This window comes from Scardinius erythrophthalmus (genome assembly GCF_964197995.2).
Source record: "Scardinius erythrophthalmus genome assembly, chromosome: 3".
NCBI classification, from domain to species: Eukaryota; Metazoa; Chordata; class Actinopteri; order Cypriniformes; family Leuciscidae; genus Scardinius; species Scardinius erythrophthalmus.
The window spans coordinates 11795534-11818702 of record NC_138223.1 but is presented as its reverse complement, the minus strand read 5'-3'; the positions used below and the strand labels follow the sequence as shown (position 1 = coordinate 11818702).

At 36.4% G+C, this 23169-nt stretch overlaps 2 protein-coding genes across 3 annotated transcripts; both read right to left on the bottom strand.

The window, feature by feature from the left end:
- Positions 1 to 1104: 1104 nt before the first annotated feature.
- rbpja (recombination signal binding protein for immunoglobulin kappa J region a) lies at positions 1105 to 10510 on the bottom strand. 2 transcript variants are annotated; one of them, XM_081362384.1, is made up of 11 exons: positions 10409 to 10510; positions 9536 to 9574; positions 9344 to 9439; positions 8253 to 8418; positions 7981 to 8155; positions 7759 to 7896; positions 7442 to 7554; positions 7095 to 7235; positions 6652 to 6807; positions 6378 to 6481; positions 1105 to 4685 (listed from the first exon to the last, which is right to left on the bottom strand). In XM_081362384.1, exons 1-11 carry the CDS (start codon positions 10426 to 10428, stop codon positions 4343 to 4345), a joined length of 1491 nt encoding a protein of 496 aa, XP_081218510.1. In that variant the 5' UTR covers positions 10429 to 10510; the 3' UTR covers positions 1105 to 4342. The 2 variants fall into 2 exon arrangements, with proteins under 2 accessions (XP_081218510.1, XP_081218511.1); XM_081362385.1 differs by having other exon boundaries at positions 10245 to 10416.
- Positions 10511 to 15455: 4945 nt separating this feature from the next.
- slc34a2a (solute carrier family 34 member 2a) lies at positions 15456 to 22892 on the bottom strand (the record flags this gene model as incomplete). The annotated part of the gene is made up of 12 exons (XM_081362363.1): positions 15456 to 16010; positions 16102 to 16226; positions 17978 to 18094; positions 18227 to 18394; positions 18501 to 18588; positions 18701 to 18796; positions 19029 to 19224; positions 20394 to 20505; positions 20810 to 20953; positions 21720 to 21848; positions 22629 to 22739; positions 22832 to 22892. 12 exons carry the CDS (start codon positions 22890 to 22892, stop codon positions 15456 to 15458), a joined length of 1902 nt encoding a protein of 633 aa, XP_081218489.1.
- Positions 22893 to 23169: the final 277 nt, after the last annotated feature.

Here is a 23169-nt window from a genome sequence, read left to right as displayed (position 1 = left end):
TTATCTTCGGAACACAAATTAAGGTATTTTTGATTAAATCTGAGAGTTGTCTCACTCCTCCATAGGCTTCTAAGGGACTGAAACTTGCTGGCCCAGAAAATGTATTAAAGACATTGTTAATATAGTCCAAGTGACTCCAGTGGCTCAATCTTAAGTTTATAAAGCGACGAGAATACTTTTTGTGCGCAAAAACAAACAAAAATAACGACTTTATTCCACTTTTCATTTCCTTCTCTCTGGGCCTCGTAGTGTTTGCGTGCAACACAGACGCGCTACGCTTAAACACTATGTGAAAAGACCCGAGGCCCAGAGAGAAGGAAATGAAAAGTGGAATAAAGTCGTTATTTTTGTTTGTTTTTGCGCACAAAAAGTATTCTCGTCTCATTTTTGGGTGAACTATCCCTTTAAGTCCACTTTTTTATGCCCTTCCTTTGCTACCTTCAGTATTGCTCAAGTATTGCATCTTGATCACTCGGATGTACATCATTGCTTATGTTGTGTCCACTACTGGCAGAACCCTTGCAATGGGACACCCTAAGCCCTTGATCACTTGATTCTGCTATGTTGCTATGCTGTAGTGTTTTATCTCAGTATAACTCCTCTAAGCTGCTGAATTGGCCTAACTTAACTTACAGCTGTAAACTACTTTTCCCTCCATTGTTTGAATCATGTAAAGTGTGTGGGTAAATTAAGTGTAGTTTTGCATTGTTGTCTATGGATCTGCCTGAAGTGTACACTCACTCAAAATAAACTTCCCTTGTCCACTTGAAGTTGAACGCACTTCAAAATGGAAGTGCTTAGGGAAGTTCGTGAGCGGAGTGGAGTTACATGCAGCCTTGTAATCTTTACTAACAAGCTGATGAGTTGCATCAGTTGTGTTTGATTAGGGCGATGTGTAAACTGTGCAGTGCGTGCAATGGCATGAGTGTGAAGAAACTGTCAGATGTTTTGTTTTTGGCTAGAACCATCCCTTAACCACACAGTGGTCAGTCACATGATAGTATTGCAATCTTCGTACCACACTTCCTTGATGGTTTTGTATTATACACTCAATTTAGCGCAGTAGAGACAAAAATAAATGAACAACTTGACACTTTTTGAATCTATTACAGTGTTTAGTGATCCATTCCAAAAGCAATAGATACACTGGCCCTTTAGGAGTTAGACAGCACCAATACAGTTCAAATCTGCTAGAGAGCATGCACTCAAAACCAGAATGGCTGGTAGCCATTTGGCAAAGGCTGGTAACTTTCAAAATGTAAAACAATCCGTTGAAACGGTTGAGAAGAAAAATTCTCAACCTTTTTTTTTTTTTTTTTTACAGACAAAACCGACAAAGATAACAGTGATCTAATACACTAGTTTCTGCTCAATGTAAGCACAGTGGCACATGTGACAGGCAACTAACTTATGTGATAGTGATAATGAAAGTCAACATGGTTAGTCTTGAAATTAACCATTCAGATCCTCTGATTCGAACACTCTGGAAGACAGCGGGATACAAGACAAAAAAATAACACTGAAGACATACATGGAAAGGTTGTGGTACTTTCACAATTTGACCTTTAGATTTGGCAGTTTCCATTTCGGCACTTCCACGTGATGATATGGTTTAACATTCTTCCCTGATTGAGGAATTGAATGAAATAGCTCACAATAGATACAAGTTAATGGCTTTGCAAGAACTACTGGGTTTTGGCTTTTATTTCTCAAGGCCTGACAGTTTAAAAACCAGGCCTGAAAAAAAAAAGAGATGTTAAAAAAAAAAAAAAGCGACATACAAAAGACTAATTTTCCCTCAATCATGGAAGAAATTTTGAAATTTTAACATAACCATTATCATAATGTCATACCATTATACAAAATAATTAAAAAATTATATAAAATGATCAATATAATTTTTAGACAAACTCATATATTAATATTAGCCATGGAAGAAACTGATAAATTAAAAACCAAAACCATTGAGGAACTACTTCTGTTCCTTTATAAATCCCAAACAGTGACAAAATGCAGTCCATACCGACTGAAAGCAAATTCCAGACCACACTTTTTCTTGGGTGTCTCTTTCTCTCTGTTCAAACGATGCACATAGACTTGGGGGGGGGGGGGGATTTAAACAGGACAACAAAACAAGAAACAAAAGATGCACAGAAAGCAGACTTGAGATTACTTTTTTCTGTGACATTGAAAAAGGTATTAAAAAAAAAACAATCATGCCCTTTTTACAAAAGAGCATAATTTGTAGTGTAATATCTTACCACCAGATCCAGTAATTAAGCAGTAGTGGTTTAAGGCCTCATTTTTAGACAACTACTACAGAAGAGAACATTTGGTACTAAACATTTAAAATAAAAAAAAAATAAAAAATGTGGCAGTCAATTTAATAGGAGTCATTTTTTTATGTACATTAAGGCCGTGTCACTTCTGCGGTTTCATAAATCGAAACATATGAAAGGTAGGATGAGATTCTGCTGTCTGTACCCTACAAACCAAACATCTTCACGCAGCAATGCGATAAGTGCTTTTTACGGTTATTTCCATTCAGCTTCACACCGATATGCTAGTTGACTATAAGCAAAGACAAACTAGTCAATTAGTGAGGATGACTAGTTTATCTAGATTTTTAGTACAACCACCATACACATTAAAAAAATCCATTTGAGCATCCCAGAAGGAGTGTTGTTTTTAACTAAATGTCACATTTAATTAAAAAGTGGTTAACTACATAAATTAAAACCTGTTCCGATTGTGCTCCATCTAGCCGTTTTCAAACACAAAGAGTGCACCTTATGTAAACTCCCAAGAAAAACGTTGTTTCAGGGTAAGGTGAACGAGAAACCAACCAAATTACAAGGCTTCTACAAGACCAATTAGTCAACTAGTCAGTCACGTAAACCACTAATTGGCTGGTTCTGAAAAGAAGTCATTTTGCACATGCCTTTCTAGAAGCACCGAGAGAGTCCAAACTTTCATTCATTCCTAGACAAAAACAGACAGGGCTACATGTAACTGTACTTACAGAATCCCCACAATCCCTTCTCTATGGTTTAACCACATGACAAAGCAGCAATTTTCCTACACACTGATTTTAGTATGATACTAACAATAATCATGACACTGAAAGCATGAATGATATGCAAACGAGACCGGTACAGTCCTTCCCTACCACAGGATTTGAATAAACCAATTAATTCGAAATGGCTGACCCCCAAACAAAGCAACAAAAGGATTTTGTGCGCTTATGTTCAACTAAAGATAATCCATTTGGTGTGGGATATTTTTATGTTGGCAGTTTGAACATCTATAGCCAATGAAAAAGGGCCAGATCAATGGCTATGTGTATTTGTTGAGTACGATATGGCACATAAGGCCTACCAGCGAAATCGGTTAAAGCTTTTGTGTTAAAGACAACATATGAGGAAAGTTTAACAAAGCAGAAGAGTCACCTTCTCCCAAATACGCAAAAAAATGGCATCAATATTACACCTCAGTTTAGTGAAGAAGAAAAAAAAAATGGAAAAAAACAACTAATTTACATGACAAAAATATTACAAAAGAGACAAGGGTCTGGTGAAACTCCAGAAGACTTAAGGCATTTGCCAAGACGAGTAAAGGCAGCTATAAGTTCAGGCTTTCAAAACACATGAACCTCTTCCTTCTGAGCCCAAATGCTCATAAGAAATATACAAAACTATTTGGTAACAAAAGTTTACTATATGTTATAAAACTTAAAAAGGTGAAAAATGTACCTTAGCTAAAGCTTATAAAATTATATATCAATAAAAATAATAATAATAATAATAATAATAATAATATTCCTTGGTCCGTAAAAACTATATTACTATGATAACTTTTCTTCCAAGCCTGGTGAAACAGTGCATTAAGCCCTTTAGTAGAAAACATCATCTCGCAAAAAGCCATTTCCGTCCTGCACTTACTTAGAAAAGGCTTTGTATTGAAGAGGTGTTTTTTTGTTTGTTTGTGTTGTTGTTTTTTTGACTGATTGTTTTTTTGTTTTCATGTAAGGCTATGCATTGATCCTGTGGCATCTTGATCCACGGCACACATCACTTCTGTTGCCACTTCCTCTGACATGAGGAAACAGATTTAACAAGAACCACAACAAAGAGAGAGAAAAGAAAAGAGATGCCTTCATTTGTTTTGTCCAGTCTTTGAGTGAAGTCTTGTCTCTCCTTTGCTTCTCTCTCTGTGGCACCATTATCCGTTTTTGTGATCAGTATCCCATGAATCTACGCAGGAAGTCTACAAACTGATGAATCAACATCTCTCACAAAGGTTCACTTACTCGCACACGCAAACGCGCACCAAGATTCCCAGGTTAGGAGACGGACATAGCCGAGGAAGAGGAAGATGAAGACACACTCCCTGCTGCGTATCCCGCCTGGCTGTCGACAGCTGACTGCAGCAGTAGGCTGGAGGATGAGGAGGATGAAGATGGTGAGGTGGAGGAGATGCTGTTGGCCCGCAGTATGGCTCCCGCAGCGCTGCAGTGAGGACGCGGTCCCGGCTCCGGCGTGTAGGTAAATGTCAAAGCCGTGGAGTAGATGATGCCGTCATTACGGACCAAAGTCACAGGAACCTGCACCGGCTGCCGAACCCAACGCCACCCCTCACGGAACGCAGAGATGTCAGGAACCACGCAGAGCACACTTTCGCCACACCTGCAGGAAACGGGACATGTACGTATGAATTACTGACAATTATGTACAGAGTATTCTTAATATATCTACTACAGGGTAACTGCAAAGTTTTTAAAATCAAATGTAAGACCTGCACAAATTCAAATTAATACTAGGCCTGTCACGATTATGAAATTTGGCTGACGATTAATTGTCTAAAAAATAATTGCGGTTATGTCGATTAATTGTCAGTTTTAGGGCTTTGACGATTAATTGTCTGTGTTAGGGCTTTGTGCTTCATTCATTAAATAATTGTGATAAATTTAATCCTTTGTAAGCTATTATTTTGCAGTGTAAGATTACAGTTAACACCTTTAAATATTAAATAAATATATTCAATAGCTATGACAATTTGTTTATTAAACTTAGTGAGTGTATAAATCAGCAGCAAAAAGTAATTTTTGAAAACATCTGCACAGTAATTGAATAAAATCTAAACATGTTAATAAAAACAAATGTGCACAAACCAAGATAATATGATACGCTTCAAAACAGAGCGGAACAAAGCGCGTATGCGCATCGCAGGTGCAGAATGATGTGCTTAATGCAACATGGAGTCACAGTGCGCAGCGCTGCACAAGTGCGCATTTAAAAGTTCACGGCACAAAGTGAAGAAATGTCGAGGGCACAAATTCTAGTGTATATCAGTCCAACAGTTTATTGATCATTTGTTTCTTCACAGTTTTAAACTCCAGTTATTGCGCGTCTGATGCCAATTCATAGTCCTTGTGCTGTGTAGGCACACGGTAGCAAGCGAGTCATTTAGAAACAGCAAAAAAATCCAAAATAAAGTCATTTTATGCAAATCCACAGCCCTTTATCTACAGATCAAGCATTATAACCTCAATGTCACATTGGAGAAAGTTTTACCGTGTATCCTGTCGTAACCGGACGACGCACGCTGTTTGAATGCTGAACGGAATGATTGACAGCTGCAGACGAGTTTGTGAACTATAATTTAACAATGTAAATATACTACTGTACTGTCCCTCACATTAAGCTATGAAATGGCTTCAGATGACTTTGAATATGTTGCTGGAAAACGTAATTAGTGCTTGTCTATTTATTTTGGTCCATGACTCCCCCTTGTGCTGTAGGCCTATAAAAGAGCGCAATAATCGCGGTTGTCTGAAACAATCGTGGTTAGATCAAATAATCGCGATCAGACGGTTATTTAATTATCGCGACAGGCCTAATTAATACCTTATGCATCACAGATTATTTTACGTAATTAAACTGGCTGAGGCTCACATTCAATGAGGACAGTATTATTAGACTAACTGCAAGTTTATGTATATGTTAAGTATATGTTTTATTCAATATGTACAGATGTACTGAAATTTGTTTATGTATGTGGATCAATACTTATGAATTAGAGGTCAAACGATATTTGCTGATACAATAATAATGGGTTTTAAGAAATAAACAGATTATCGTGCTGATACTAGTAAAACCTACACATTGAATATGTTCTTAAGGCCCTGACATACTCGGAGCAAAGTTCATTTTCATTCTTCGCTTAGAGGTGAACAGAAGTGCTATTATAATACTAATCCTCCTATGACACCTCAAGGACAGCATGAATCCAACTCTATTATGGCAGTCCTGATTTAACGGTAAATATTTAGTTATTTGCTGAACTGTACAGCACTGCGATTGGTGTGTTGGTTTCACCTGTACATAGTGTCTGCCTCCACATCTCCGAACCAGACTCTGAGGTTAGGTGTGAAGTTCTGTCCTGTCAGTTCCAGCATGGCAACATCTCCTCCTCCATTCAGCTAGAACATTCAGGGTTCAAGGTTACTAGATAACATGACAGATTTGCCATGCTCTTTTAATATAAAACAACTGTAATGTAATGAAGCCATTAACGTTGTGTGTTGATATTATAAAAACATCTGGAATTGCTCATAGCACCTTTAAAGCATTGATTGTGACTGTGCATTACCTGTAAACTCTCAACAACAGGCACTGGTGTGACAGGTGAGGGTACAGGGCCCATGCCCTCATAGAAAGTGTACTCTGCTTTGTCTGTGCTGATGATTGTCCATGACGCCCCATCGTTGATCATTTCTTTGTTTGTTTCTTTGGGACAGGGTGTGGCCTGTGATTAGTTCAGTGAAAAGAAAAATATTGTAATTGTTTACCATGAAAAAAGGATCATAGAGCCTCAAAACGTTTAAGACTGAGAATTCAAAGACTAATTTTGAGAAGAGTTTTATTTACATTGCAATTCTCAAACAGACGTAATGTTTTCGATTATAGTGCATTATTTCACATCCAAGTAGCAAAAACATTATTTAAAAAAAAAATTATTCATCAAGCAAGTCTAAAAAGATTGAGATTTAAACCTGTATTAATCTAATTAAGTTTCTGTAACGATGGACTGACCTGGAACTGAATTATCCTCTCCTGTGACAGGCAGAGGTACATCCTCTCTGTATCTTTAAGGTAGAAGGCACATTTATGTAGTTGGGACACAGGATCGTCGGCATCCATTAGTGCTGTCTGCTTGTCCACTTTACGAATAACCTACACACAAACACACAACATTTCACCTTCTAAAAAATACTTGCGATGTACACAGCATTACACAAACATATTTGCACAAAGAAATTACATGACATCAATTCAGTGACACAACTATACATAATTCCATGATTGAACAGGACACACTTTCTTAGCCCAGCCCTTTTAATCATCAATGATCATGAACAATAAAGTGGATAACAGCTCACCAATCGGGGTAGAGCCATGCCTGTCACAGAGCACACCAGCTTCACCGTCTGACCGTAATGGATGTAACCGTCTCTGACTGTAAACTCTTCTCCCTCTGACTCATCATCATCCACTGAAATTAAAAATTACACATTATTACCAATTCATAATTAACAAACAAGAAAAACTGCAGGTTCAAAAAATTAAAAGACTTAACTTTCACACATTCTTTCATTAGACATAATGAACTTTGCAACTAGGGCTTCAATATCAAGCCTTGTTGCCATTTTTAATATAGTATATTGTGTTTAATAGACACTTGTGGTGAATGACTCACATAGGTGAATGTAGAAGGCTCCCCACTGTTGTGAACTAGCATGAAAGTTTCCCCCTTCCACGTGAAGGTACCGCGTACTGACAGTCTGAGACCGCAAGCGGTTGAAGAGAGCCACCTTCGTCCCAGAAGCTATGCATACTAGGAGCAATTAAAAAATGAGTTGAGTAAAAATTGGGATCAAATCTCATTAAGTGACATAAATGAGAAATTCTGTTGACTCACGGTCTGCATTCTTCAATGACTGCTTCTTTTTGGAAGGTTTGGAGATGACCTTGATTCGTTTGCTGAGGAAGACACCGATATCCGCGCTATTCCCGTAAAACATTTTCACTGACAGCATGAAGTGCTTACGTTTGTCCGAGTCAGAAATGTACAAAGTTTTTGCTGTGCAAAAATTCTGCAGAAGAAAAGCACAAGGATAATGATGACAGGATGAAGTTATTTTAAAGAGCAGTTGCAATATATGCATTGCAATAATACAATCCATAAAGCACCTTGCCCTCCAAGTTGAGCTGCTGCATTTCTTGTTCACTGTTTCCAATGCCGATGAAAGCACAAGGCTGAGACTCTTGCTCCGAGCAGCCCTCTCTCTCCATCTGTTCCTTCTTTTTCTTCCAGCCACAACCCATAAGGTACACACATGGTGGAGGACAGAAGAATCTAACAGAATCCAAAAGAGTTTGAACTGATTAAAGAACAATTCACTTCTCATAAGAAATCAGATTTTACATAACTCTCCCTACCTTACTTTACATTTAATGTGCAGACGTTATGCATTAAAGGTGCAGTAAGTGACTGTTGAAAAGTGGATCGGACCGAGCACCAAAACACGCTTGTAGCCAATCAGCAATAAGTGGGGTATTCACTTGTGATGGGGGAGGAGGGAGCTCAGTGCACAAGACAGACATTAGCAGAACCTTCACTTGTTTGTTCATTTGCATTATTAGTATCAAAAGCCTGTATCGTCTAAACCTCCTCCACCGCCCGTTTCAAGCATCGGTCTCCCAAAGTGTGCGACAACATATACCGAATATGTGTTTTTTATTTTGGTTTCCCTTTTAGTGATAGCTATAACCCTTAAATTTGTCACATTTGTAATATTTAAGTTACTTGGACTATCGTGTTATGTGGAGAGCTGTTCATGAAAAGTGAATTTGTTTTTTGGGATGGAAGGTATGACTTAAGAGTAGAGGAGACAAACAACAATTAGACACTTAACCTGTATTATACTAGTAACACAAATTGCTTTTACTTATTGATGACATCATATTCCTCGGGCATAGTGTGTACGTGAATGTGGGGACAGAGGCATTGAGATAGGGGTGTGATATAACCAAAGGGATCACACCCCTATATCGATGGGTGTGTTTGTTTTGATGATGTCAAATATCAACAGGGTTTACCAGAAATTGCTTACTGCACCTTTAACTGGACCTGACCAAAACTTAATTTAGTCAACATGAATAATGGGCACTGATTTATCACTCACAATAAGACCAGAAATGTGTATTAACCTTCTTGTTTACTTACAGTATAAAACGCAACAGCTAATCATACATATTTACAGCTGCAACTTATCACTCACCTTTTTTCATTGCCGTAGGATTTCTGTGCGACTTTTGCATGCAATATGAGCACTGTCTGATCTCCTCTCTCCTTCAAGTAGTTACGCATCGCCTCTCTGAAAAACCACACCATACAATAGAAAAGTTTATTTAAGTTGTAGTTTCCTAATGCATTTGATAAACTTAACACATGGACTTCACGGTGCATTTACCTTGTTAAACGCTTTGGCTGAGGGAGCTCCCCAAACTTCCTACAAAACAAAATACAACACAGTTAAGACACAATTCAAACATCACTTATTATTTAACGTGACTCTACCAAACAATGCTGGCAAACAAAGCTGCCATAGCCTAGTGATCTGCCTACCAAGACAGCATCTTTGGCAAGACAAACAAGTTTAAACGTGCAAAAGATGCCCACTATGTTTTGAGAGACAGACAAAATAAAACTTAAAATTAAAGAAATACTAGCATTTTAAATAGCAGAGACGGGATACTATAAATACACAATTTTTTGCTAAAAGTAGTTTAACTGAAAAGTCTGACATGAAACAAAGACAAAAATTTTGAATCCCCCTGAAAGCTCCAAATCTCTGTTATGGACTTACTAGACTGGCTAACATCTGCTAACCTCTCTCTCTCTCTCTCTCTCTCTCTCTCTCTCTCTCTGTGTGTGTCTCTCTCTCTCTCTCTCTCTCTCTCTTGTAGACCAACTCACAAGTTGGCTCAATTTGTATACATGTATTTTTTAAGCTTAAACTATGTTAAAGTTCCAAAAGACGCAGTCAATACAACCTTACTGTGTTTACAGTTAAATATTAGCTCTCCGTAACATTCAGTGTTTACGGAAAACTGCCGAAAATCTATCAGCTAACTAAAAGCTAAGCGGCTAACTGAATAAAAGAGACCATCGTTGAAAACCTCAAAAATCAGACAAAAGTACGCTGAACCGGGGAACCAGCGCAGAAACACACGACCAGGGGTGTAGGTAAATAAACCAAGGCGAGTTATCTTGACTAGACGGGCAAAACTTATTTTAGCTGTTACTTTTCCATGCCCCGTCCGTTAATAATTTCGCTGCTTACCCTGTCACAACAGGCGCCATCTTCACCAACTCTCTCTAATAACGCCAACAATCGCGAGATTTCCCCCGCTCCGCACCACATTGCAACAGACTGCTTTTAGACGAGGGGGGAGGGGCACTGTGAGAAATAAAGCAGGAAGGTGGAGGGGGGGTGGCACAGGCGTGGGAAAGTTCTGAAGTCACGCGAGATTTCCAGGTCGCTTATTATGGAAGCGGATGAGAGAGAGATCCTTGTCATCGCGAGAGTAAGTTGCGGACGGCTGCCAGCCAAACGCGTGTGAAAGTTCTCACGATGGGAAGACAGACCGCACCTTTTAAGCGCGGGCCGTGAGAAAAAGATTTCTGGAAGGAAGGAAGCCTGGGGACTGGTGCACCGACACCAGGAAAAAATGAGTTGACGTGGATCAGTTAAAAGGGATGTTGTTAGTAAAAAAATAAGAGCATAATAGTTTAAGAATAGTTCAATTGCATACGTTCCAGGAATTATTATGAAAACACACTTATACATTACAAACCTACACATTATATGTGGTGAAATGAATACAATGGATCTGCAAAACCCACTGAACTGTTTTCATATCACCAGATGGCAGTATTGCTTCAATGTGGGAATGCTGCTGCTATGCTGTTCACGTGTTAAAATGAGCATAAGTCGATGGCTGAGAAAAAATCAAACAATGTTTAAACAACATGACAACATATTCCAAATACTAGAGCACACAACAATAAAAGTGCCAGAAGTAGGTTCATATTTAAGTGGCTTTAATTTGTAATGCTAGACACACTCACGAAAATGAACGAAATAATAAAGTGTTTTATTTCCCTTTCACTTAACCCCCTTTCATTACTTAGTTAACAAATACATATTTCATGGTGAAACTGAGATTTTTTAAATTATTATTAAAGCAGTGTCTTCAGCTTAATTAAGTAGAACTTTTCTAAACAACTAAATGGAGCTTTATATTAAATATATATATAGTTTTGCTATCAGGTTTGAAATCAGAAGGTATTTGATCTACACATGGAGCAAGCCATGATCATCTTTGGCCCTTGTGCAAGGCACTTAGCCTCATCTTGATTTAGGACACTATTGCTAATGTTCTTCATTAAATGAACGACAATAAATTTTAGAGTTCATGAAGTCTTGGGGTACATTTTAATCAAGCGTGTGGGTATTACATTTTATAGAAAAATTTGATTATATGGAAATATACTTGATCAAAATTTGATCAAGATAATAACAATGGCACTACCTGGTACCAGTATGTGCCAGAATACAATTCAGAGAACTGCCCCTTAATAGCATTATATATGCATTTAACCCTTAAGTTGTGAAATTGCTATTACACTAAAAGATCAAAGGTTTAAGGACTGATAGTCCTAGTTTCTTCTAGTAACACGATCTCTTGGATCATTTGACATTAAGATTACTCGCTTACCTTGCCTTTTTATCGTTTCATTCTCTCAAATACTGATGGTTCAGATATATATATATATAAACATTTTAATAATATATTTGAGGTTCCTGGATCAAAAAAAAGTATCAGGACACTTAACTCACATTTGAAAATAATAAAAATGATATATATATATATATATATATATATATATATATATATATATATATATATATATATATATATATATATATATATATATTGCTTTATAAACTGGTTACGATAAGTATTCATAGTTTGAGACGTATTAAGAGATTCTGGTTTACGCTGATACTGTAATTGTACAATGCAGATTCGGATTTTAATGTTTTAAGAAATAACAAGCTCTCTGTTTATCTTAATTTTTTCATGATGTCAATCGAGGTTCCCAAGGAGTACAAGTGAACAAGCAGCAACAACAGATCGAAATCTCGTACATTACTAATTGTCCTTAAAGGCTTTACTCTCAGGGAAGGCCCTGCAATTGTTTTATTATCTAAATCTCTTTAGGTATTAGTCAACAAATTGGCAATTTATCAAATTTTGAGGACAAAAGGTATGTTTACTGTTAGCTAAACATACAGTAGGTTGAATATTGTTTTATGTAGATTAAAGGTAAATTGATTTAAATAAAATGTGATTGTTCAAATAAATTAAAGATTAAGAATACTATATGAATAAAAGAATAATAAAGATTTTAAAATTGTTAAACAACAGTCAATTAAAATTCCAAGAAGTTATCATATTTAATCATTAGTGATCTTTTTTTATTGAGGAAAGCACAAATGACACAGCAAGGTTCTAATGGTACTTGATAATCTCAATAAATATTGCTGATAGACACCACTGCTGGATAACATGTCCAACCATAAAGATAATACGGCCAAAAAGGGCAAAGCAGCTCCCCCTCACTTAGCATCTTCCTTCTTCTCTGACTTTACTTTACTCCAGTTATTATCAATTTATTCCCAACTTTAACAACCTCCTTCACCTTCTACAATTTCATTTCTTTCTATAGAAGGTCCTTAAATAGCAGTGTGCCATAAACGCCTTGAGAAAGGATGAAACGGGCAACAGACGAAGCTTGAGTTAATGACCTCAAATCCACCCCCTAGCTGGCCATAAAAATACTGGTACATCATGAGTTTTTCCGATAGAAGCAGCTGAGAAGCGACTGATAATGAGACTCCGAGAAGAAGAATCATTAACTATGATAGAGGAAGCGATAATATTGAGGGTAATATTGCACAAATCAGCAAACGAGGGATGACGAGGACGATATGATTTGCTAAGGTTAAAAAAAGGATATTTCTTTTATAGACCAAAAAAAAACACATCTGATCAGTTTTTATTAATCAACTTTATTTTAAAATGTAGTTAATTATTATTAATTATTAGTATGTAATTTAGTTCAAAAAGCAGAATTCTGTTTTCTAGCTTCCAGCACATGAATCTTGCTTTCAAGAGGTGATGATAATGCTAACTTTCATTATATCAGAGATGTTGGTTCAGTAATCGCTCTGACAGAGTTCATTCAGTGAAGTTAAGTCTTTTTGAATGATTCCAGCTTGTGCTGTGAAAAGATTAATCGCATCCAAAATAAACGTTTGTGTTTACATAATATATGTGTGTGTACTGTGTATAATTATTTTGTATATATAAATACATACACATGCATGTGTATATTTGGAAAAAAAAGTGCTATATATATATATATATATATATATATATATATATATAAATTATATACAGTATATACATGCAAATATTTTTTAATTATGTACATGCATGTTTATGTATTTATATATACAAAATAATTATACACATTACACACACATATATTATGTAAACACAAACTTTTATTTTGGATGCGATTAATCGCGATTAATCTTTTCACAGCGCTCATAAGACTCAAATTTGTTTGTAAAACAGACCACAGGTTTAATAGTATATGTTTGTGACTCACTACCATCATGCAGTCTAAAAATAAAGGTTTATTGGCATTTATAGCACCATGAAGAACCTTTAACATCCATGAACCTTTACATTGCACAAAAGGTTCTTTACAGTTTAAATATGTTCTTTAGATTTTTAAGCTGTCTTTCACACAAACACGGTTTCAAACATTGAAAGTTTCTTTGGGGAACTAAAAATGATTCTTCTACTGCATCGCTGCGAAAATTCCCTTTTGGAACTGGCTGTGGTGCATTTGGTTATGCTTGTTTTTGTGAACAAGAGAGCAAGAGAACAAGTATTCAGTGTGTGTTTGTGTAGTGTTCAGAAAAAGACTATTTCTCAATTCATTGATAAAGTTTCTTCTACATATTATTTTGTGATCAATGAGAGAAGTAATCACAATTGTATAAAACAACTGTAATCTGAACATGGGTGCTTGAAACCCTTTGGAGGGATGAATTCAGTTCATTTTTGGATTCTGAATACTTGATGTTATTACACTGTAAAAAATATATATATTTTTATGATTTGTTATCACGTTTTTTCTGTTGTGAAATGAACTTAGATCATTTATGTGGTTCAGATAACATAATATTTTGAGTTTCTGTTGATTAAACCAATCTCAATTGTATTAACAAAATGTTTTAATTCCATTAACTTAAAATTGTAAGGCAACCAGGTCACTTCCTTTTTTTTAAGTTAAACCAACAATATTTTTTTACAGTGTACATGGCAGGTCCAGACAAGACTAATGTTTGAGCCCTGATTATTTGAAACTATAAAATCCAAATATACAGGTCACATATTCCAGAAATATATATATTTTTAAAATTATGTTGTGTACATTGTAAAAGTTTAGTGTGAATTTCCAGTATTTTTATAGCTATTAGATACTGTCAAAGAAAAAATATTTAATGTTGTGTACACTTTTAAAATGTTAGTGTGGTTTGCAGTATATTTCTTTCTTCTAGTCATACTCTCACAGCAACTTTTTACAATAGTAGTTCTACAATTCATCACAGTTAAATTACGATAGTTAAACTGACGTCAAAGCGAAGGAGCAGAAAATGATAAAGACATTGTCCTGTAGAATGTCAATCTTTTCCCATGTAACACAGTGCAAGTTGTGTTTTGTAACACTAATACAATTACAAATACAGTAATTTACTGTAAATTTAAGAAATTAAGGTTTAATATAGTAAAATCATGGCAATATTTTACAGTATACCAAGGCCCATGTTAAATAAAGTTTACATAAATAAAAGGAAAAGGAAATGGAGAATAATGCAGAGTTGAACTCTGATTTAAAACAGATTTTACTGTAGACTTTGTTTGTGAGAAAGCTGGCGTTTATTTCCAACTAGCAGTATTAAAAATAAATGTATGCATTTTATGCTGACACAAGTAAAATAACAATCACAAAATCTCACAGTGTAACATAAGATTATTTAACAATAACATTTACAATTTCCTGTACAAAATAGCATCTTTGTATAAAAATGTCAATATAAGAAGTAAAATAAATGGTGAAATTAAATATACTGGTTTTCTCTTTATCCTTGCTGTTCATCAAGTCCACTGATTTAACCCACTGTCAACTGTCCAGTTTGAGTTGGATATGTTTAGTAATGATAACCCATAATGCTCTGTTAAACTCTATAAAGAGGTTGCCTTGAGGATTTCACAATTGTCTGATGTTTTCTTGGGCTCCTTGATCGCATCAGTCTTTGTCGGATTATCATACAATTCTATTCCATTATCCATGTTTTCATGATTTGCCTTCTCTTCATCTTCCTCCGTAACATTGCAGCACTTGCAGCAACAGCAGCAGCGAGCGGCAATTACGGAAACCACTCTATCCCATGGTTCAAGAGAGTGGGCCCATAGAGGGAGGAAGTTCCAAGATCGGAGAGCGGAAGGAAGCCACTGAGGTTTGCGCTTCTGTAGAATATTAACAATGATAGCGAAGATCAGAACAGCCACTATGGGAACAAGAACCCCCACAAGGACCTGCCAACCAGCCAAAGAAAGGCCGAAGACAAATAGAGGTAAAGCGAAGAAGCAGAAGATGATGTAAAAGCCCGAAAACCAACGGTACTCGGCTGATATTTCACCGAGAGCCTTTGCCATTCGAATGGGGAAACGTGTGAAAGGGATTGGATACCACAGCAAAATCCCGGAGATGTTGAAGAAGAGATGAACCAAGGCGATCTAATGGAGAGAAGAGTTACACCATGAAGTTATGGACTGGGTGTATGAGTGATTGTGATTATGCTTGAATATATTTGCATGTCATGCTAACCTGTAATGAATTTTCAAGTGTTTCCCCTGGACTAGCCATGGCGGCTAATATTGCAGTAGTAGTGGTTCCAATATTGGCTCCCAAGGAAAGAGGATACACCCTTTCAATTTTTATAACACCAATACCTGAAAAAAACAAAAAAAAAACACAAGTGTCACTTTACACACACGTCAACTTCCAACAGCTAGGCTTTACTAGTTCTGGTTGTTAAATAGTAAAATATGCTCAAATGTTCTTTGAAAAAAGCAGGCAAATTGATTTCACATTAATTTACAGCAAGATAAGTAAACAAAAAGAGGGAATACAGAACAGAACAAACATATACTGTCTTTAAGCTAAAAATTAGGGCATTGTGTATTCACCCTCATGTCATTCCAAACCGTTATGACTTACTTTTCATGCAATTGTAATAAACTTTTAGGACATTTGCAGCTTAAAAGCTTCAAAACATTTATGCAAAACTAAAAGCAGCCCTTATGACTTATATAAGTCTTCTGAAGGGGAGGAACAGACTAAAATTTAAATCATGTTCTCTTTGGCACATTCATGAGAGAAGGACAGTTGCAACGCCCAGTTCATGAACATGAATGAATAACTCTTATAAATCATTCTCTCAGATCTTTTCATTGAATCAGTTGATCTGGTTTACAAAACAAATTTGAATGATTCATTCACCAATTAGACTGATTCATATGGAAGCTTGTTTCTGCCACTGAATAAAACATTTTAAAAGATAATTGCGACTTTTTATCTCGCAATTCTGACTTTATTTCTCAGAATTGCGAGATCTAGGCCCGGTTTCACAGACAGGGCTTAGACTAAGCCAGGATTAGACCATAGATCAATTAGGACATTTAAGTAATTTTTATAAACATGCTTAGAAAAAAAACATTACCGATGTGCATCTTAAAACTAAAAAGGCACTGATATATTTTTAAGATCAGTCAGTGCAAGTTTATTTCAGTGGAAACAGCTCAGACTTACATTTTAGTCTAGGACTAGTCTTAAGCCCTGTCTGTGAAACCAGGGGCTAAAGTCAGAATTGCGTGAAATAAAGTCAGAATTCTGAGATATAAAGTCAGAATTCTGAGATATAAAGTCAGAATTCTGAGATATAAAGTCAGAATTCTGAGATATAAAGTCAGAATTCTGAGATATAAAGTCAGAATTGCGAGATATAAAGTCGCAAGTGCGTCTTATAAAGTCAGAATTCTGACTTTTTTCTCGCAATTGCGACTTTTTATCACGCAATTTCTGACTTTATAACACATAATTGCGAGTTTATATCTCGCAATTCTGACATCTTTTCTCAGAATTGTGAGATATAAAGTCCAATTCTAAGAAAAAAAAAAAAAGACGGACTTTTTTTTTTTTTACCTTAGAATAGTTTATATCTCACAATTCTGACTTTATAACACGCAATTGCGACTTTATATCATGCAATTTTTACTTTATATCTCCCAATTGCGTGATATAAAGTCAGAATTCTGAGATATAAAGTCAGAATTGTGTGATATAAAGTAGCAATTGCGAGAAAAAAAGTCAGAATTCTGACTTTATAACACGCAATTTTGACTTTATTTCACGCAATTCTGACTTTATATCTCGCAATTCTGACTTTAAAACACGCAATTGCGACTTTATTTCACGCAATTCTGACTTTATATCTCGCAATTCTGAGAAATAAAGTCAGAATTGCGAGATGTAAACTCGCAATTGTGAGATAAAAGATAATTGCGACTTTTTATTTTGTTTTATTTGTGGCGGAAACAAGCTTCCATAGATTCAGCCAGACTTTGAACAACATTGCATCACTGACTAAATGGATCGTAATACCTTAATAAAAGATTAAGAATAGATAGATGGCTGTACTGACCGACAAGAGGAGTTATAGCCGAGGTAAAGACAGAACTGCTCTGGACAATAAAGGTCATTCCTGCTCCAACCAGAATTGCAATATATCCAGTCAGCCATGCAAATGGAAATGGAAAATCTGTGCATAGAAACAATGAATAAACAAACAAATAACAGTCAAAATAGAATATATCAGTTAATTTGTCTTATTTTAACAGGAGTTAACTTCTAAATCTGCTCTCTGGTTCTTATGTATCTCAAGGATGCTGACCAGTGTTCATTATCTTCTTGATGACAACAGCAACCTGGCCCTTGAGCATCGAGTTGAGCAGTTTCACAATCAAAATGAGACAAGTGCACAGGATGAGCAGAGAACAAGCCAGTAGAATCAGACCCGCCGCCAGGTCAGAGAGGTTTGTGTTTACAAAGATGTGATTGCCTGTTTGAATAGAGAGAGACCACAGATGAGCGAGTGTCTGCTTGTTTCTGTATAGCGCTGTAGTCTGTATTTGTCTTGTGACAATGGGTGTCAATTTCAAACTCACATTTTTTTATGTTTATAATTTCTGTAACATTTTTTAATTCCCAACAAGGATAGTCACTGCAATTTGCTGCTGTCACATTCTGGAGAGTCTTGAAACAAACAACATCAGAAAAATCTGAAAAACCACAGTCTTATGTCAAAATAATATGGCTTTTTTTTTTTTTTTTTTATCTGGCACATTCCATCAGATAGAAAAATTACCATGTTTGAGGCTGTCTGGCACCAGACCTTGATGAGAGATTTGTTTTTGGCTTCAGGGTCTCCAGTGGCAATGCCGCTTATCACAGACTCATCCAGCTGAAAATGAAAAACATGAATTATTATTGATTATGCTTCTAATCTCCTGTATATTTAACATGACTATCTCTCTCTCTCTCTCTTAGTGAACAACAACCCTTGTAACTTTGTACTGTACAGAAGGGCAAAATAAGGTGTGTGTGTGGGGTAATTCACTCTCTTCTTGTCCTCATTAATGTTAGCTTCTTTCAACATACTGACTGAACTAATACCGACACACACTCTTACATACCTCAATGATAGACTGGGTGAGAGGGTCGGTGATAACATTCAGAAGGGCTGGTGCATTTTGTCCACTCTGGATATTAAATGAGCTCACAATAAGGCTTGTGAGTCTCACCAGGTAACCTGAGGCAATTTCCAATGGCAACAGCACCAGGACAGAAAGCCAGTTAAAGAAATCGTGCACGGTGGCTCCCGCAAATGCCCTGGACACAGAAAAGGGTCACATCTCAATTAAATATCATTCATATCTTTCTGTCAATTCAAATTCAGACAAAGACAAATTCAAATTCTGCCTGTAAAGCAGCTCTGAAAAGACAACAGTGTCGTCACTGATTTCAAGTCAGTTCACTGTTGATTTAGTTCAGTTCTTTAACTGTGTAAAGATCATCAGAAATGTGTTAAATTCAACTATAGGCAGTCAGTTTAATTCATTTTAATAACAGTGCCAATGTTATAAAATGAATCAATTATGAAACTAAGTCGATTCAGCTATAAACCAGCTGTGTCATCATCCAGCTCAATTCAGTTCAAGTTTTTATTCCCTATCCAATAGTGTAACTGGAGTCAAATCGATAATGCAATATTACTAAATATTAAGTGTCTTTTAAACCCCAACTAAGCAAGCCAAAGTAACAGACAGTGGTAAAGAACCCAGACTCTAAAAAGACTCTAATAGTGCCGTTATTCGGCTCAGGTCAGTTCGGGGTTGATTCAGTTCAGTTCAATAACTGTGTGAAGGTCATCAATTATGAAACAATTATGAACTTTATATTAAAGGGTTAGTTCACCCAAAAATGAAAATTCTGTCAGTAATTACTCACCCTCATGTTGTTCCAACCCCGTAAGACTTTCGTTCATCTTCGGAACACAATTTAAGATATTTTTGATGAAAAAACTTTATGGACTTTATTCCACTTTTCATTTCCTTCTCTCTGGACCTCGAGTTTTTTTACGTAGTTTAATAGCGTAGCGCGTCTGTGTTTCACGTCACCACGTATCACACATGACCAGAGTCGCCCAATAGTGAGCCTACGTGGTGACGTGAAACACAGACGCGCTACGCTATTACACTACGTAAAAAGACTCGAGGTCCAGAGAGAAGGAAATGAAAAGTGGAATAAAGTCGTTATTTTTGTTTGTTTTTGCGCACAAAAAGTATTCTCGTCGCTTTATAAACTTAGGATTGAGCCACTGGAGTCACTTGGACTATATTAACAATGTCTTTAATACATTTTCTGGGCCAGCAAGTTAACGTGTCCATAAGCCTGTGGAGGAGTGAGCCAGCTCTCAGATTTCATCAAAAATATCTTAAGTAATTACTGACAGAATTTTCATTTTTGGGTGAACTGACCCTTTAATGCCTCATTCTTACCTGCGGAACATGTTCCTGTCGCCAACTTGTGTCATGGCTACAACAGTATTTGTGACTGATGTGCCAATGTTGGTCCCCATAATAATAGGAACAGCAGTTGAGACCTCCAGCACTGTTGAAAAGTAGTTTATATTTATTTATTTAAAGTGGGATTTACTTACATCAAGATTTGAAAATCTGAAATCCTGATTCGGGTCTATTTGATTAAATTCTGTTCAAAGATTTTGAATTCATGCTCAAGTCAAATTTAAAATTTGAATGGTTTCTACTGACAATATACAGTAAGTGACTGTGAAAAACTCTATACTGAATATGCAATAAAATCAAAACTTTCATTTTTTAGATTGATGCATTCATTTTTTACATTCCTTGTCAGTGATGTCAAGTCATCATTATTAGTATGATTTGATACTCACATCCAGAAGAGACCATGCTGACCACAATAGATGAGGAGGTGCTGGAGCTCTGGACTAGGAGAGTTACTAGCATCCCAATTACCAGGCCTGCCAAAGGGTTTGAAAGCACTTTATTCTCCTGGAAGATGTCCCCTGCTGCTTTTCCTGAGAAAACACACATCCTTGTTACACATAACAAGTTTGGTAACTTTGTAGTCTTAAAAAATGGTCCGCTTAAAACCAGAAAGGTTGACTTAGCCTGATGCCATGGTTTAAGAAACCTTGTTTTTTTTTTTTGAAAGCCACCTGTGTGCTCATTTAAAGGGGTAGGGGGTAGTCCACCCAAAAATGCAAAGACTGTCATCATTTCACCCTCATGTCGTTCCGAACCTTTATGAATCTTTCTTCAGTGGAACATAAAAGAAGATATTTTGAAGAATGTTGCTAGTGTAACGGACGTAGGCCAGTAAGATCTGTGCGTGTAAACCTCACTCCCCTGGCCTCAAGCGACTGACGCTAGCATCTGAGGTCTTTAGCGTCCTTCTCAGCACGCCTGCCTCCCATGCCGACAACTCCGGTTCAAATCCTGCTCTGAGCGGGACTGGTTACACTAACCCCAACAGTTTTGGTTCCCATTGACCCCTGATGTATTTTTGTCCACACAATGTAAGTCAATGAGATTCAAATTGTTTGGTTACCAACACATCAAGTCCCACAGAAGAAAGAAAAGTTTGGAACAACAGGAGGTGAGATAATGATGCCAGAATTCTAATTTTTGGATGGACTTTGTCCTTTAGAGAACCACGAAACCAGTGCACTGTTATGAATAAAATGCATCATCAATATGAAACTTATAGACAGCAATAAAGAGCATTCTTCACTTAATCTAAGAAATATTGAAAACTGTATTGTGTATTTCTGTTGAGTTTACCTCCAACAAGCTGGAAAGCTGAGCTGAGGATGTCCAGTGAGCAAACAAACATGTAGAGCAAACCAAGCAACACAATAAATTTTGCTACTGTGGTTAGAACTCTCAGGATCTTCCTTTTAGTGTCCAGATCTAGACAATTTACAGACAGAAAGCATTATGTAAAGCCTGACATATGAAATAATAGTCAGTAATAGTCAGTAAAATAATAGTCAGTAAAAAAGGTTAAGGTTATTCGAGAGAAAAAAAACCCCGTGAAATGTCCAGTGGGTGGCGCTAAAAGCGTCTTTAGTAGATGAACGCGAATATGGCAACGTTTTATTACGCCTCTAGTGTTCATTTCTGTTAGAAACTGCAGTGATATGTACGTATTGGTACGTATTTTTGCGTTTTGCAAAAAAATTAATTTGGTGCAGTTGCTGATATATTATATGGCCACAAATTAATATGGAATTCTGATGTAAATGAATGGATTTTTATATAAAATACACATTTAAATACACATTAAATACACATTGTTCCTCAAAAGCCGGATGTATCTTTGACACTGCTTTTTAATGACGTATGGATAATAAAGACAACCTAAGTCGCTTCAGTCCAGTCAGTGTGTATCTTGAAATATTAATAACAATATAAAAGTTTACGTTATAAAAATCAGTAACGATTTCACAGGAAAAACACGTGTAGCCTGCCACTACTGAAGGTTGCCATTTTTATAATTATGCTAAAATGCCTTTTTTTTGCTAGCATGTAGAAGATTTTACAACAGGTTTTGACAATGTTGATCGTTTAAAGGCCTTAGAAATGATATATGATGCAGTATAGGCTTTATAAACAAAAAAACAACAACAAAAATGTGTATAGTAAAGCTTTTGGTAAGGTCAGTGAAAATCAGCCTAACATTCAGCATACCTGCCCATTTAACCCCTGTGTCCTGCAACTCTGCCATGTCCCAGGGATCATCCTCAATCAGAGCTGCTGTGGAGAGAGCAGGGGCCATGGAGAGAGACTTCTTTCGGGGAACTAATGGAACATGTGTAGGAAAGAGAGAGAAACTTTTTAAAATGAGGTTTGTTTATATTTACGATTTATATTCAGATGTTCACTGTTCATACCGTCAAGTGTTTCTGTTGGCTTCCCCTCAGATTCATCCTCTTGCTTTGGTAGCGGTGCCATTGTCTGTGAAATATAAATATCAATTCCGTCGCTGTTTTATTGATGCCTTTTCAGTTTTATCAACTAAATATAGTTTGTAATCGCTTGCGGCATCTTCTCTGTAAAAGTTAATGTTATCTAGAATGCCATTTTCACAATGCTCACCAGTCAGGATCTATAAAGATAAAAGAGTGTTTAACTATGTTTATGAAATTGTTTTATTGGTGTGGAAAAAATAAGATATGATATGAAAGCTAAAAATTTACTATTTATTAAGATTTCTGTAATGGATTTCTAT